The following is a 17,915-nucleotide window of genomic DNA, read 5'->3' as shown; positions in this document are numbered from 1 at the left end:
TTTAAAACTGAAGATAGATTTTAATCCAGCCTGCAAGTTGCTATGTCAAGTCTCAGTTTCTTCCAATATATAAAAGACAGAATTATAAACTCTTTAAATTAGAACGTATCAAGGAAACTAGAAAGGATGTTCTTGGGCTGACAAACTTGAGCACGTTTGACCTCTCGCTAGCAGCAATTGATTGTACTTCAGTCACATTGTAGTAAGAGGGGAGGGGACTGGATCGGTCAGGAGGGTTACTATAACTTTTCTCAAAGGAAAGAAAAGCTCTGAATGAAATATCAAATATTCTTCCCAAACTGGCTACTCAACTCCTCACACATAAATGTAAATAACTGTGCATTAAAACATAATGGCTGCATCTAGACTGGCAAGTTTTTCCGCAAAAGCAATTGCTTTTGCAGAAAAACTTGCTAGCTGTCTACACTGGCCGCTTTGAATTTGCGCAAGAACACTGACGATCTCATGTAAAAGCGACGAGGAGTCCTGTGGCACCTTATAGACTAACTGAAGTGTAGGAGCATAAGCTTTCGTGGGCAAAGACCCACTTCGTCAGATGCATGCATCTGACGAAGTGGGTCTTTGCCCACGAAAGCTTATGCTCCTACACTTCAGTTAGTCTATAAGGTGCCACAGGACTCCTCGTCGCTTTTGCAGATTCAGACTAACACGGCTACCCCTCTGATACTTGATCTCATGTAAGATTGTCAGTGTTCTTCCGCAAATACAATGACTCTCCCGTTTGGGAAAAAGCCCTCTTGCGCAAATGCTTTTGCGCAAGAGGGCCAGTGTAGACAACTGAGAACTGTTTTGCGCAAAAAAGCCCCAATGGCGAAAATGGCAATCGGGGCTTTCTTGCATAAAACCACGTCTAGATTGGCATGGACGCTTTTCCGCAAAAAGTGCTTTTGCGCAAATCGTCCGTGACAATCTAGACGCTCTTTTCCACAAATGCTTTTAACGGAAAAACTTTTCCGTTAAAAGTATTTGTGGAAAATCATGCCAGTCTAGACGTAGCCAATGAGAGATGTATCTTCCTGACTACCAGCTGGTAACCAATCTGTGCTCTGAAGCATGAGCATTGATGTATATAAAAAATCATTATACAAGCTAGTCACGAATCAAACTTGGATCAGCAGCAATATACTTCAGTGACCTATGCAAAAATAACCTTCCCTCCTATATGCTTAAGACCCAAAAAAGATGTTCAACCCCTCAAAGAGAAACTCTTCAGTCTATAAGATATGGAAAATTATTCTTTTATTTGTATTACAGTAGCACTTCTCAGCTTCATTGTGGTGCACATATGTAGGGTAAAAGATAGTTTAACCACAAAACATCTTTAACAAAGGCTACAGATGCTATTACCACAGACCCTAGCTATTCTTAGCTATCCTAAGCTTCTTTTCTAATGGGAAAATGAGCCTCTGATGAGGTATCTTTAACTCAAAATTACTGGATCTTTTCCCTTCGCACAGTCAAATCTCATACAGTAATTGGATCTCATTGCAGAGTTAGGAATGACAACATAAGGGCATGTAGAGCCCTAAGAACTTGTGGAATCAGAGAGGGACATTAATGCGAGCTGTTCTTCTTCACACTGAGTGGGATGGTGGATTAAAAGCAACATCAGGAATGAGGAGAAAACAGAAAGTTTCGATATGTCCAGAAAAACGCAATGTCAGACAACTCTGAACGATGGACTTCTTCTGTGCAACATCACCATCGCAGCACCCACAGCTGCATCCACATCCTTCCCATAGATCACCGGAAATGGAAACATTTTCTCCACTTCTTGCTTCAGCACCTCATTCCTGGAAAGGGCACTTCCACTGCCTAGAATTCGCTTCACTCCTGCCTTTTTCAGGTGTTGAAATGGCAACATGGAATGCAGATTTTGAATGATCCCGTGGCACATAGCTCTGGTTATGTGACCCAGAGAGAGCTCAGAAGCAGAGATATGAGTCACTGAGGCCATCTGCTCAGGCATGTGTCTTTCTCCAAATACAGTTGGGCAGATTGAGAGCCTGGTCTCATTTTGGGCCAAAGCTGCATTGATCATTTGAGCATAGACATTGGATTCTAGAACGTCATACCCTGCCAAAAGAAAATAGTGTTACTGATTTTATCCGCTTGGGGTCCCTTTCGCCTGTCAGACAAAACCTGGAGACTGAAAGTATGTTAATGATGCTGGGTGCTGTTCCAGTGCTGTGCGCTGGCTCAACAGACCACTTTGTATTTGGCTTCTCCTGTCCCGAGGGAGATCACTCCTGCAGGAATTCGAACCTCCACATCCAATATAGTTTTGATCCAAGAAGTCTTCAGATTACAGACACTGCAGTTCTGGTAACGGAACAGGTTTATCTGAAACATTAGCTACTGGCTTAATTTAAATGAAAAAGCAGCAGTAAGGGCAATATTGTATGTTTGGAAACTAACCAGCTTTTCTTAACCTTTTCTTAATAGTGGCAATCAGCACAGCCTCCGCCTCCTGTGCTGACAGTGCAAAGGTCACTCAATCGCTGGTTGGAAGGATTTTAAAATTCACTGTTGCTCTGAGACATCCCAAGCAAAGGATATCAAAGCAGTTGTGACAACACACTTTAAAGCACTTTGGGGAAATGACATGATAGTCTTGTACGATACTGCACTAAATCTGGCTCTTTGAGTCCATTAAGCATTTCAAGTTCTGTGAGAATTGCAACTCAAGGCAATTAATATAATCAAGTCACACTTTCTAAACTCTATGAACAGAGAAATTAGTGACTGAATTCTGATTGATCGACCTATCATTTTTCCTTTGATTCTGAAATGGAACCCGCAGAGATAGTCTCACTCACTTAAGTGCTTGGGAAGAGAAAAGAAACAAAAACAAAACCCAGACAGTCAAAATGCAGGCTCCAGTTAGTGTTGTTCCCAGTGTGTCTGTCCCCTAATAGTTGCAGGAAATTCTAGCACTGCAGTGGGATCACACACTCTGTACACAGCAGTGGTTTTCAACAGCATATGCAGACCCCTAACATTTTTTCAATGAAGGTGCAGTCCCTTTGGGAAATTTAGACACCATTTGCAACCCCTCCCGAGGTCTGTGAACCACAGACTGAAAACCACTGCTGTACAAGACTTGCTGCTTTGGCTCAGTCCCTCCAATCTTGCTGACTAGCTCCCATTTTAAACTCCGTCTCTCCCCAAAATACTTTACCCAGCTCTGCCATCCAGCGTGCCAACATATCCACAAATGTTGCCAACACGTTTCCTCCATTGAGCGATGCTGCCACTGCCAAATAGTTACCATCAAAATAGGGAAAATAGGCAACAGCTGACAAGGAATCGGGTGTGTCTGGAGGCTGAAATCCCAAGGGCATGGGGACTGTCAGCTGAGCAGAGGTGCTGATATTGAGAACTACGACACAAGAAAGATAAGATGTAGTCTTTTAGCAAGCCACCCTGAAAAAGGAAAATAAGTTATCCACACACCATGGGGTTGAGCACAATATAAATTCTCAGCTAGGAACAACAGCTATGGAACTAACAGAAAACTTAATTAGTCCTCTCACTTACTAGAAAATGGAACTAAAACCTATGGAAAAGTCTTACAGTGGAAGCTTGAAGTTATGAACACCTGAGGAACCACATGCCTGATTTGGAACTAGAAGTACACAATCAGGCAGCAGCTTAGACGCCCCCCAAAAAGGCAAATATGCTACTATGTTAAACACAAACTAATAAAAAAACAAAGGGAAAGTTTTTAAAAAAGATTTGATCAGGTAAGGAAACTGTTTCTGTGCTTGTTTCTTTTAAATGAAGATGGTTAAAAGCAGCAATGTTCTGCATAGTAAAGTTGCAAATCTGTATTAAGTCAATGTTCACTTGTAAACTTTTGAAAGACCAACCATAACATGTTGTTCAGAGTTACAAACAACCTCCTGTGGTGCTTATAACTCCAAGTTCTACTGGAGTTGTGTCCCAGCAGTAAAATAATACCTGCATCAGATCTCTCAGTCATACAAGAATAAACAGAGCACTGGAAATCTCCCAGAGCAATTCCCACTTCCGTTCCCTTTGGTATTCCATGCCAGTCATGGGGCATCTTCCCTGCAATGCCACCAGGTTCACTCACTTCAGGAAGCAAATCAACAGGAAAGCCAGACTCACTCAAACTGCAACCCAAAAACAAAACAAAACAGGTGGATTAGTCAATACGAGAGCAGGCAAACTGGCTTATGTGAACAATTTCTGAAGTCACAAGCTAACCTGACTACGTGCTTGTGGTTGCTGGATTTCCAGAATCTTTTGCTCACTCAATTAGCTCTGTCTAGGACTATGGGGCTGCCAGTCGCCTGGGGGCCGCACATGTGCTGGGCGCCCTGGGCGCAAGAACGGCTCGGGCCAGCCTGGTCACTAGGCGGGCGCCATGGCGCCAGTGGACACTGCGTTGGGAACCACTGGTCTAAGACAAGTTCAGACTGCCAGTTCCATTGACTGTGTTGGCTACAAATACACACAGCTTTGTACAGAAGGGTAAATAAATCCACCTACATTTATACTTGATTTGATCCAGCAGGATCATGTGCACCACCACATGTTCAAACCACCGATGTCACACCGCCAAGCAGTATGGGAAGGGACAATCAAAACAACAGTCATATAACCAGTTTTCAATGCCAAAGATCATTGACTCTCAGGGAACTTCCATGCAGAGGGTTAGCAGGTCAAAAACAAATCAGAAAATATTAGCTAAAAGCACCTGAAGCAAACAAACCTCGATGTGTTTATAGACCACTTCACTACAACCACTACTTCACGTCAGAAAAAGCACAGTGGGACAAATCCAAGCTTCTGTTACCCTTTCAATGGGCTAGGAAGTATTTTACCTTCACTGTTGGAAGATCTTTTCACCCTGGAGTCATGGCCCAAATTGATCCCTGAAATGTACAAGCCCTGGACTCCACCCCTTGAAAGAGCAAGTCATTTAAAAAAAAAGAGAGAGAATAAAATTCATTTCATATCAGATGCCTGGTCACCTTTAAATGACACTGTAAGTGAATTTAAATGCTTGTTAAAGAGCTCAGCTGAAGATACCAAAGAAATTCTCTTTATAGAATATAACATGGACAGCACCCGTGCAAGCTGACCCACTCTGTCCCACCGCTGTACCTCATCCATGCCCTAAGGAGACCATCTGCAGGAAAGAAGCAAATAATTCAATATCCACGGCCTCTTGCCTGAGCCAGCCACTAACACCTTCTCTTAAGGTTTCTAAAAACGACAATGCCCGTGAATGCCAACAGCAGTGAGGTTTTATATGGTGTCCTTGCCCAGCACAAACTGGAGTGAGACTCATTGCGCACAGGTCAAACTGTGGTTGCCAGAAGTCACCGGTGTGGTGTCCTGACAGGTCTCTTGGTTTGTCCAGTGATAACTGTTCGGCTGCATATGGATGCTCCTTCTGCATATTTTATTAGCTCTGCTTACACAGCTAATATAATAGACGCTAAGAGAGCCCCCAAAGACCACAAAAACAGATAAGGATCGAAGGCGCTAGGCTTATTGTACACAAAGCTCAGTAATAGCCCCAGATCAGATGACTACAGGTAGGCTAAGAATGTGGCTGATGACAACGGACTCGACTCATGAGATCTTCCTCAGTTGGACAAAGACAACTCCCTTGGGGTACATTTTTGTATACAGACACAAACAAGTTACACACCATTCCTGACATATCAGATTGCAACCCTTTGACATACCTAGATCCACATATCACCTTGTACATAGGAGTTTGATCACTTTCTATCATGCTGTCAGTTTAGACCCTGTCCTGAACCTGGGTCAGTATGTTCCTGTATCTGGGGAGGGTCTTGCTACCAAGAGGTTTCTTCACAAAGTGTTCTGGTACGACTCCTCTGAAATACATTTACAACCTGTGCCTAGTACCTCTTAGGTATGACTATTTCTGTAATATCAGCTCTGTTCTTGCCAACTTCTATAAACAGGGGCCTTTTTCTTGCTCATAGCTACACTTTGCTTTATATTAGTGTATAATAATATACCTTCACACCAGGCCAATGATACGTGGGCTTATGTTCCAGGCCGTCATCTTACTACACAAAACAACCATCTGAGAAAGCAGCTTTCAATCACTTCCTGTCTGGGCTACAGTCATACTTACAGTATACAGAAGTATCCACACCATGTGAGACAGATAACACACCAAATCCATTGGATAACTGTCACTTACATCTCAGTATTCCACCTTTTACTTCTGCAATTAAAATATCCCCAGCTGGCAGCATTCTGGATGGACATCAATGGCCTTTTCAGGTCACACAACATGGCAACCAAGTAATCATGGATGGTACCCGCTGCATCATAATGCTTCAGAAAATCTGGGCTATTTAACAACAAAACAAAAATAAAACAGCTGCTTTGTTAAACAGTCAGTTGCCAACAGTCTCTAGTCATAGTTGATATTCAGGACAAAACCTGACACACATGACTAAACAAAAAACAAAAAAAACAAAAAAACCAACCTTCTGGAAACATGTTAATTGCATGAGAGATAAATCCTAGGAAAAAGTTTCCATTAGAGCTGGTTAAGAAACATTTTTTCTGTCCACAAAAATATTCTACAAAAAAACTTGTTTTTGCAAAAAATATTTCAAGACTTTGTTTGTATAGAAACATCAAAATCTGAATTAAGGGGGAGGAAAATCACATTTGGCAACTCAAAAATTAGAGCGAGACTTCCCTGCAAACATATGTTTTGATAGAAAAAGAGCATTCTTTGTTGATTAAAAAAACCTTTCAAGCAAAAAATTTCAACCATCTCTAGCGTCTACCTCCAACACCACAGTTCCTCCATTAGTACCTGGTTTGGAGGCCAATAATCCAATTAGATCTTTTCCAAACATTCTGACTAAGCTACTTTAGCTTTACTGTAAAAATGATTTAACAGAGAGTGTCTGGGGGAAAACAAAAAAGCTGTTTATTGAAGAAAAACAGAAAAATTTGAAGTGTGAGACTAATGTTCTTCAGTGAATTGTTACTTTGCAATGAAACTTAATTACACTGTTGCAGATGAGTACTGTATTGCTGAATTCCTAGCTGTGTATAAAAGGAAATAGAGTAGGTATAATTCCTACTCTTATTTTTGCTATGAAAGTCAAATGACACAGAGCACTATGAAGTAAAGACAATGAGGAGTAACTCATAAGGCTCTGTTAGTAAAATACAATATTGACTCTGCCCCATCAGTAAATGCACCCCTTATGAAAGACAAGATTGTATTTAATATTCTTTGGAGTAATAGAATCACACAGAGTACCAAATCAAAACAGCACAGAACCAACAATGAAGACTACCTCCGTGATCAAGTCCTAGTTTTTCCATGGAACTGGTTTTACAATGTGCTACTATGCGCAATACTCACTCCTACCAGGAGATGGGGGAAACCAGTTTTAATACACCAGTTCTCTTTGGCAAAGTACACAGCTGCAAAAACTGTTATAAAAAGGGAAACAGTAGCATATTTGCACAGAGAAGTCCTCATCTCAGCTTTGAAGCATCTGAAAAAAATCTTAATTCCATCCAGTTGAATTAGGGTGCTCACTATATACATTAAAGCAAAAGCACCAAGGATGAAAATAACAGTATAAAAATGAGTGTGGAGAGATCAACCATGTTTCAGATACCATCTTCTAAACAGACTTTAGGAGGAAAGCAAGATCAAAAGAGCCTTTTCTTCTTAGCAAAACTGAATCCTACTTGATGTGGAAGATGGTAAAACTTTGGGAAGTGTAATAACTTACTGACGTTGAAGTGGTTTCAGAATCTGTGCAAAAATGTGTGGATTCCACATCCTGCTACGGCTGAAGGCAAGTAGTAAGTGAAAAACTATGTCTCATGCAAAACATGGGACAACCAGCAGATTATGTATAAACCGCATCAGAGGCTTGGTAGGACTGCTTACTGCGTAAGAGGGAAAGGAAGAGCAGCTAATGTAGGGTCCAATTCTCATAGCACCTTAAGGAACTGGCCCAAAGCAAATCTCCCAACATATTTTAGATTTTCATAAATCTTTATAGGATCTATACTTAAGATACAACTATAAGGTTCAAATTGTATTAACTGATGATGTAGAAACAGAGATGGTTCTTTTCTTAAGTGTTCTGTGGAGTTTTTTACTAAAAGGAGGAGAGAATATCCCAAACCTCAATTAGATGTATATGGTTCATGTTTAATTCTTGCATTGATTTGAAATTATCTTTAGTCGTTTAAAGAATATTAGGATTAAAAGGAACTTCTGCTTCATTTCACAAGTCTCCTCCTGCTCGTTCATTCTGAGAGATAGGAAGAAGTACAGCTGCTGACCCTGACATAGTATTCACCTTCTAAAAGAGCGCTCACTGTGGCTTTAATTCCAGACAAAAGAATGGTAATGAAACAGCTGGACACAGAAAATCTAATGCATACAGCTGAAGTTACAGTGCTTCTACCTGTTCTTTAAATACCAGTAGATTGTGGCACACCCAAATCCGGTAGCCAAGCTGAGGTGTGACTGTGGTTGAGGAAGAGAAGAGAGGAAACTGCTGCTGCAGCGGCCATCTTGCCACGTAATCAGATGACTGACTTCTCCAGGCTGAAAGGTGTGACCGGTTCCACTCTCTGCCCATTTGCAACCTGAAACGGGCAGTATTTGAGAAGCACAGCATAACTGCAGTTCGTCTGGCACCTCTCAACTCCTGTGACTCCGATCATTCTACAAACACATTTAATGCTTCAAAAATATACACCAGGACTAGAATCAAAGTAACCAAGCATATTTTCAAGCCCTGACTAATCTACTATAAAGCCCATTACCCTGAGATGAAGGAAAAAAACTATGCTGCCCAAAGACTTCAGCTCTGTCCTTGTGCTACCCATAATATCCACACAAACCGGCACAGGTAGGGACTGACATAAGGCAGAATGTCATATTTTAGACAGCATGATCCACCAGAAACATGCAACACCCAGTGAGAAATGGGGCTGTAGGCTTTTAGAACAGCACTCCATTGTTAAAACTGCATGCAAACACTATCCATTATACTATGGCTGCCTGGTTTTTAATCCAAAGTACCAGTTATCTGATTGCTTGATAGATCCAGATGCAACCATCTACAGGAATATATAACCGCCAAGTAGTAAAGGGTACATGGCATCCTTGCTCGGTGTAACAGCCTCACTGAAAAGATGGCATGTTCTCACTAGGATTTATGTGGATTCAATCTTCTTTTTAGCTTTATTGCCAAGGACCCCTACCTTGTTCCTATTAAATACAAAGGTAGGATTCTGTGCTGTGTCCCTAAGCCTCCTTTGCACCCTCTCAATCCTAGGCCACCTGGAGGGGCCAGCCTAAATTATGGCAGTCTCCCAAAGCTGCCCAGAATCTCCACAGCGCTAAATCCTCACGCTCCATTCCTATGCCCCAATCCCACCTCAGTATGTTCCCTACACAGGGCCTTCTAAAGGAATCCTAGGAATGCAGCCTTATGGCTGTCTTCCACAGTTCCTGTGCGGGGGAAGTCAGCCCCTGGCCAAATGTAGGCCTTTTAAGACCCTTTATGCAGCTCCAGCCGTTTTACGTAGCATAAAAGAGACACAGTGGGAGTGAGGCCCTCACTCTCAGAAGTTAAGCCACACTTGCAGAGGGGGAGCTAATGCCAGGCAGAAGGCATCATTCGACAATTACCACTGTCTCCACTAGCCTGGATTGAAAATTCAGTACAGCACCTGAACTCCACTCACACAAAGCAACCGTAAACTAACTGTGTAAAATGTAAAGTATTGTGTGAAGCTTCCAAAGTCCATTTCTATCTCATTTCCTCTCCTTTGTGTGCTGTTCCTTTAAGTCAATTTCAACTGTATTTCCACTGCACCTAGTTTTAAAATGGATTCTAAGAACTAGTATTAACCACAAAGCTAACCCTAAAGGATGCCATTAAAAATATTTGATCTGTAATACAGAGGGTGCAGTTTCACTTAATCTAATCAAAGTGAGAACAAACAAAGGTTCTCCTTCATTTTGTTGCATACAGAAATTTAAAACAAAAAAATGATGTGGCTTTCTGAAATGAAATATTAAGCACCTTCACATGAGAATTTGTGTGGATGATGGACTCCTGCGGTTTTGTTACGCAGACCTCATGGGACAGCTAGAAAGCAAGTACCAGACCCATAAATCCATCAGCCCTTCGATATATTCCTTGATGATGGAGTTAGTATTTAAAATAAAATTGCAGCCAGTAATGAATAGTTCAGGATCACTTAAAGCAATTGAGATCTTGCCAATATCTGGCAAACAATGACCAGTACTTTCGGGAAGTCAGTTTTATGGTCTACAGCAAATCTTTCCTTCAACTAGGGAATTCAACAATAGCTATTATTATTATTTAATATTTGCATTATTGTATATAGGTATGTATTCTGAGTTGGGAAGACTAAACACATAGAACCACTAATCTCAATGGATTTATACCTGTGTATTGGAGAAAAATCCACATTATAATCCCTGCCCCTACAGAGTTTACAATCTAAGACCCCAGTCCTGTACACAAAGCCATGCAGTTACACATTTACTTGAGTATTTGCAGAATCAGAACATATGTGAATAAGTCACAGCGGCTGATTTAGTTGATGAGCCTACAACTGCTTACCCATGCAGCATTGCATTTCCATTTCCTTATACTCATGGGCTGTCTCTAGACTGGCAAGTTTTTCCAGAAAATCAGCCACTTTTCTGGAAAAACTTGCCAGCTGTCTACACTGGCCGCTTGAATTTCCGGAAAAGCACTGACGATCTCATGTAAGATCGTCAGTGATTTTCCGGAAATACTATGCTGCTCCTGTTTGGGCAAAAGTCTTTTTCCGAAAGACTTTTGCGCAAAAGGGCCAGTGTAAACAGCACAGTAGTGTTTTCCGCAAAAAAGCCCCGATCGCAAAAATGGCGATCGGGACTTTTTTACGGAAAAGCGCGTCTAGATTGGCCATGGATGCTTTTCCGCAAAAAGTGCTTTTGCAGAAAAGCATCCTGCCAATCTAGATGTGCTTTTCCGAAAATGCTTTTAACGGAAAAATTTTCCGTTAAAAGCATTTCCGGAAAATCATGCCAGTGTAGACGTAGCCATGGAGTCATCATCAATAAGAATATTGTGCATGTGTCATCTACGGCTTATCAGAAAACCATTTCATTTAATGAACTGTTGCTTTTGTTTTTAAATCTGACTGGTTAAAATATTACATTTCACTTAAATTCAGTCCTTGTATTCTGCTTTCTAACGGGAATCTTTAAAAACAATATTCCAGTGCACTTCAATATGGGTAATGCTATGTAACATTTCCATAAAATGTCAGTCTAACATGGCAAGACAGACTCGGTAAGCTCTCTAAAGAAGAGGAATTACTGGAATGTATTCAGACAACTCACTGGGCCACAGACAGTAAGCCTGCGTCTAGACTGGCAAGTTTTTCCGCAAAAGCAGGTGCTTTTGCGCAAAAACTTGCCAGCTGTCTACACTGGCCACTTGATTTTGCGCAAAAGCACTGACGTTCTACTATCCGAAATCAGTGCTTCTTGCGCAAATGCTTTGACGTTCCTGTTCAGGCAAAAGCCCTTTTCCGGAAATGTTTTTGCGCAAGAGGGCCAGTGTAGACAGCTAAAAACTGTTTTGTGCAAAAAAGCCCCGATGGCGAAAATGGCGATCGGGGCTTTCTTGCGCAAAACCGCATCTAGATTGACACGGACACTCTTCCGGAAAAAGTGCTTTTGCGGAAAAGCGTCCATGCCAATCTAGACACTCTTTTCCGCAAATGCTTTTAACGGAAAAACCTTTCCGTTAAAAGCATTTGCGGAAAATCATGCCAGTCTAGACGTAGCCTTAGGATACATCTACAGGACAGCATTATTTCAGAATAACTGACATTCTGAAATAACAAAGAGTGTGTCTACCCTGCAAGCCATTATTCTGAAATAACGTTGAGCTGGAGGACTTCTTACTCTGACTCCTGTAACCCTCATTTGATGGCCATTTTCCACTGATTATTCCAGAACCAAAAATTATCTCCAACATCAGCAGATCCATCTTTCATGGCTTCTGCCATTTAGCTTCTACACTACAGTATATATAGCAAACATGTAAAAAAATGAACATTACCTTGGTTTGTTTTCCAAAACACAACCCCATGCATTTGCCCTGAAATACCAATGCGACTAACTCTTAGAAGGCGCTCCTGGGGAAAAGCCTCAAGACATTCATTCAAGGCTTTTATTATTCTCTGGACATCTTGCTCCGTTCCCTGCAAACATAAAATCAGGTATAAACATGCTGAGACAACCTATGAGGATTCAAGCACGTATCTACTAAATTGGTGTACTATACAGGAAGGCTCCAACTTACTAATGGGTTGCGTTCAAAAAGTTCATTTGTAAGTTGGTTATGTGGAACTCAGAACACATTTGTCCATAGCAGAAATGTTATAAATGGTCGTTAGGTTCCCAGGCTAGTCCACAAAAGCCTGTTTAACCCATAAGATACCTGAAATACTGTTTATTTGCCATGTAAAATAGTAAAAATCGTTTTTTATTTAACCTTGAATGTTGGTGCTTGAGGTAAAGCAGGTTCATTGAGGATGAGGAGGTAAGTGGAGATTCTGACCAGGATTTCTGAGCATCCCCCAGTCGCCACCTCCCACCGCGGGCTCTGTGCTGGCTCCTACAACCAGCCCCATTCCCTGGCCGATTCCCCACCCCTCACCCCGTGGGCTGCGCCCAACCTCAGTTCACAAGGAGGCAGTGAGCAGAGGCCAGAGGACTTTGGACGAGCAGGGGGCAGCCATGCAGCCAGCATCTGGAGAGAAGTGGCTGTTTCCCCGTCAAAGCAATGCTTTTCTCCAGCCGCTGGCTGCGCAACCTGCCCTCCCCCTCCCTCCCTCCCCCACCAACCCCCAGTCCTCTGCACTTGAGCAACCCACCACCCCCTGTGCCTCGTGCCTGTTTCCGAGGCCAGTGCCGTCCTTACCCATATGCCCAACATGCAACTCTTTAGGGCATTCAAAAATTTGGGACACCCTGGATCTTACTGTCCACCCACCTCCTCCTATCCCTGTTCTGTGGCTCCGCTTTCTCCAGAGGGATCTACTTAACTGAAAAGTGACAAACCCTGTCAGCCCTATTAGCAGCAGACTGAACCTGTGAAAGAGCCATTCCAGTGGTACTGAAGCTATTTAACAGGCATTTGCCAACCCCAAGTACCTCTTGTCAGTTTCTGAAGTTATTGTGTTAATCTACAAGAGCTTTGTTAAATATTTGCTTTAAAATTATCTTATCTCTACAAAATTGTCATACACGCACACAGTTATTGGGCATAGGAGCAGCAGTTTAATAGTACAGTAAACGTCCGATAATTCGGCACCTTTAGGACCCAGGGGGTGCCGGATTATCAGATATGCCGGACTATCAGAAGGGGGAGCTATGAGGGGTCTGGAGTGGGGTGGGAGGGGATGCCACCCCAGACCCCTCATAGCCCCCCCCTTACGATAGTCCAGCTCTGCCCCAGGCGTCCCTGATTCAGCTGCTGCTGGTCAGTTTCAGCAGCAGTTGAATTGGGGATGCCTGCAATAGAGCAGCTGGGGTGCTGTCGGGTTGGTCCCGCAGCGCCGAGGGGCGGCGCTATGGCACCAACCCGGCAGCACCCCAGCTGCTCTTGGGGACGCCTGGGGCAGAGCAGCTGGAGTGCTGCCGGGTTGGTCTTGTAGCGCCGCCCCTCAGCACTACAGGACCAACCCAGCAGCACCCCAGCTGCTCTGCCCCAGGGGTCCCCAAGTCAGCCGCTGCTGAAACAGATCAGCGGCTGATTCCAGGAAGCCCCGGGGCAAAGCAGCTCTGCCCCGGGCTTCCTGGAATCAGCCGCTGATCTGTTTCAGCAGCGGCTGAATCGGGGACCCCTGGGGCAGAGCAGCTGGGGTCCTGCCGGGTTGGTTCCGCAGCGCTGTCCTTTGGCGCTGCGGGACCAACCCGGCAGCACTCCAGCTGCTCTGCTGCAGGTGTCCCCAAGAGCAGCTGGGGTGCTGCCGGGTTGGTCCCGCAGCCCCGAGGGGCAGCGCTACTGGACCAACCCGGCAGCACCCCAGCTGCTCTGCTCCCAGCTTCCCCGATTCAGCTGCTGGTCAGTTTCAGCAGCAGCTGAATGGGGGAAGCCTGTCCGGCTGCCCAGCACTTCCGGGTTCCTGATGGTGCCGGACCATCAGGAGTCCCGGAGCATTGGATGCCGGACTAATGGAGTTTTACTGTACTGCCTAAGGCCCCATAAATGCTAAAGATGTCCCTAGGGATGCAGGTGAGCTTTTGTTTGTCAGTGAGCATGTTCCTAAGTCTGATGTTTGTGCCTGTATTTATTCAAGCAAAGATACTGTAGGTAGACGGGAACATCATCTATTATTTAACATAACAATACACTATTATTATAGCTGAATTACCAAATTACTACATAGTTCTAAGTGTCAACTCACACTAATTTAGATAATTTGTGGCTAAATATTATACATTAGAAACTAAAGTTTAATTTCACACACTAATCTATTAATATATAATTTTTATTGCATAAACAAATATTATTACTAACCTATTGCTGTTATTACCTCTCTAGTCTGGCACCCTCGGGACCTGACTGGTGCTAACCCAGAGAATTTGCTGAACCATAGGAGGTCAATATTTTCAAGCAGCATTACCAACACTACAACAGCTCTTCGAAGACATGTAGGGATAATGAGAGTCAGGGGCACAGAACACTGAAAGTCAGAACTGGTGGCTGTAAATAAACTTTATGGGGCCATGGGAACTTTGGCTACACAAATGCTAAGTGGACATCCAGCTAACTAAAATCATAATGAACCATGGATGTTGCCGGACCAGAGAATGCTGGATTAGAGAGGTTCAATCTGTACTTCTTATATGTACTACTTTAGCCCCTTTATTACTACCAAAGTCAATGGCCTTGTTATGATCTTAGGCCTTAAGAGAAGAAAGAGGTACCTTCCATCTTTCTGCCCTGTTTTTCGCCGGATGGATCTGTCATGATTATGAGGGTTAGCCAGCAGCCTGGGGATTAAGGGGTTAACTACACCTAGCCAGGTGTAGTGACCAGTAGGAATGTAGGTGGGACTTTCAAACTGGGACAAAGGAATTTGGGTTTTTTCCTTTCTCCTTTGTCTCTCTGAGAGTCCTCTGCAGCTACAGGGAGGGACAAGCATGTTTTTCTCTCTCCAAGAAACAATTCTTCACTTTCTGTAAGTAGTGTAAAGTTTAGGTAGTTTTGTTAGGCTTTATTGTTTTAAGGGTTAGGTATGGGATCCGATATCTGGCACTGCTTAAGAGTTGTTTGGCTTTTCGTTTTAACTAAGTTCTAGCCCATGGTGTAATTCCTCCATGAGTATATTTTGTTACCTTTCCATCTGATCCTTATACTTGCAACAGGAATATTGTTGTAATAATAAAAGTTTTCTCCTTCCTTTTTATTAACCTGGCATTGGTTACTGTGCGTCTTGATTTTTATAATAGGGGTGAGATTTCCCAAATGACCTTTCCCCTAATCTCGTTATTAATATTTGGGTGGTGGCAGCAGAAGTTTTAGTCCCAAAATCTAGGTTTTTAAGATTTTTGGGGAAGTTTTATACCAAAGCCTGATAGATAAGGCTTTGGAGTACACTTGCTGGCCCCCACTTCTGCATTTATCATGTCAGAGTGGGGAAGGAGCCATCCAGGATCAATAGACAAAATGGACCAGAAGCCCTTTATGATGCCCTACTTAAACAGTGCCCATATGAAGTTACTGATCACATTCTAAGGTAAAGTTCAAAATGGGTTAGGGTTGTTAGTCTTTGTTCCCTGAGAAGCCACATCACATACAAGATTAAGATGCCAGGAAAGATCTTTTTTCTTTGAGGAGTGTCCCCGTGGATGCTCCATCTTAGGGTACGTCTAGACTACATGCCTCTGTCGGCAGAGGCATGTAAATTAGGCTACCAGACATAGTAAAATGAAGCGGCGATTTAAATAATCGCCGCTTCATTTAAATGTACATGGCTGCCACGCTGAGCTGACATCAGCTGATCAGCTGTTTGTCGGCTCAGCGCGATAGTCTGGACGCGCGGGTGTTGACATCAAAGGTATTTGTCGACCACCCAGGTATGCCTCCTGGGATGAGGTTTACCTGGGTGGTCGACAAATACCTTTGATGTCGACACCCGCGCGTCCAGACTATCGCGCTGAACTGACAAACAGCTGATCAGCTGTTTGTCGGCTCAGCGCGGCAGCCATGTAAATTTAAATGAAGCGGCGATTACTTAAATCACCGCTTCATTTTACTATGTCGGGTAGCCTAATCTACATGTCTCTGGCGACAGAGGCATGTAGTCTAGACGTACCCTTAGATGCTTCAGCGCCACTGAGCCCAAGGAAAGTATATAACTTGGATTTGGCCTTTCAGTTTCACTCTATCGTGACAGAATCAAGTCTACTCTGACAATTAACTGTGGTGTCATGTCAGAAAGGGTTTAGTGCTATGTCTGTCTTGAAACTCCACAAATTATTCAAAAAAAAAAAAAGAGTTCCTAAGGATTCATGACCTACAGTCTAGAAAAAAAGTGGGGGGGGGTAATATTTTTTATTGGACTGTCTTGCAAATACCATGGGATCAACATCCTGTCTATTACAAGATAGACAGAAACACTAATCAGCATTTATTCTGCCTTTATCTGACTTAACCTTTCAGATACTTAACCACTGATTTAAAAAAGAAAACCTGACCTGTCTAGAAGCTTACTCAGCTTGTTTTTTTCATACAGCACAAGAGAAGTATTTTAAATTAGATTTCAGACATACAGACTAGGGATGTGGTTAATCGGTAAGCCTAACCTACCCATTCCAGTTAACTAGTAGGGGCTGGAGCACTCCCATCCACCACCGCTGCAGCAGACAAGGGCTGCTCCAACCAGCCAGCTGGAGCAGCCCCTGTCCAAGGTGGATCTGGCCCAGCTCCCTCCTCCTCTACAGCAGACAGAGGCTGCTCTGAGTGGTTGCAGCAGCTCCTGCTTGTGGCGGAGGTGGAGAGCAGTGGGTGGTGGGGGGCACCACAACCCATGGAGCTGGAGCGGCCCCCGTCCACTCCCCACTTTTAATCGGTTAACCTGTTAATCATAACGTTTAACCGGTTAACCGATCCGGTGGGATTTTACCTCCCTGACACACTGCCACCGACTCCTTTCCCTTGTGTCGGTAAAGGGCCAAGCGGCATCCTGCCAGGCCGCGACACCGGTGCGGCCAGGACACGGTGGCACACAGCTGCGCGGGGGGGAAGGCGCCGCCGCCGTCTTGGGCGACCTCGCCACGCCGCCCCTCGTCTCACCTGCGCGCCAGCCGCCGGGCCCCCGGCCTGGGTCTCCCGTGAGCAGCTGTGGGTCACGACGGGCCCCTGCTCCGTCTCCTCGAGCAGGGCAGCCTTGACCGAGGTGGTGCCCAGATCGATGCCCAGCGCGCACGCGGGGCCATCGCCCGGCTCGGCCATGGCCCTGCACCGGGGCGCTCAGGCAGCAGGGGGCTCCCTGGGGCGGCTCTCGGTTACCCGGCCCCGGCAGGCGGCTCTGCCCCGCGCAGGCTGCAGGGCGGCGGCGCCCCCTGAGGGTGAGTCCCAGCCTCACACTCGGCCTGGGGCTCGCGGCCGCGCTGACCCTTGAACCAGCCGCTCCCTGAGGGGGGAGCCGGCGCCTCCATCTTGAGTGTGGCAAGACGCGCTCCCGCGGCCCAGCCCCCCCCCCCCGAAGAGTGTTAAACGGGACTTGGATCGAACCGAAAGGGGAAACCGCCCCCAGCTGCCCCCCCGCCC

At 44.4% G+C, this 17,915-nt stretch overlaps 1 protein-coding gene across 1 annotated transcript; it reads right to left on the bottom strand.

Annotated features, from left to right (window-relative positions):
• Positions 1 to 1,067: 1,067 nt before the first annotated feature.
• SHPK (sedoheptulokinase) lies at positions 1,068 to 17,814 on the bottom strand. The gene is made up of 7 exons (XM_006138684.4): positions 17,439 to 17,814; positions 12,192 to 12,333; positions 8,496 to 8,679; positions 6,239 to 6,391; positions 3,985 to 4,160; positions 3,203 to 3,403; positions 1,068 to 2,097 (listed from the first exon to the last, which is right to left on the bottom strand). The coding sequence occupies exons 1-7, from the start codon at positions 17,595 to 17,597 to the stop codon at positions 1,682 to 1,684; spliced, it is 1,431 nt and encodes a 476-aa protein (XP_006138746.2). The 5' UTR covers positions 17,598 to 17,814; the 3' UTR covers positions 1,068 to 1,681.
• Positions 17,815 to 17,915: the final 101 nt, after the last annotated feature.

This window comes from Pelodiscus sinensis, chromosome 21, assembly GCF_049634645.1.
Source record: "Pelodiscus sinensis isolate JC-2024 chromosome 21, ASM4963464v1, whole genome shotgun sequence".
Classification (NCBI taxonomy): Eukaryota; Metazoa; Chordata; order Testudines; family Trionychidae; genus Pelodiscus; species Pelodiscus sinensis.
The sequence above is the reverse complement of the archived record's forward strand: the minus strand, read 5'-3'. Positions and strand labels throughout refer to the sequence as shown.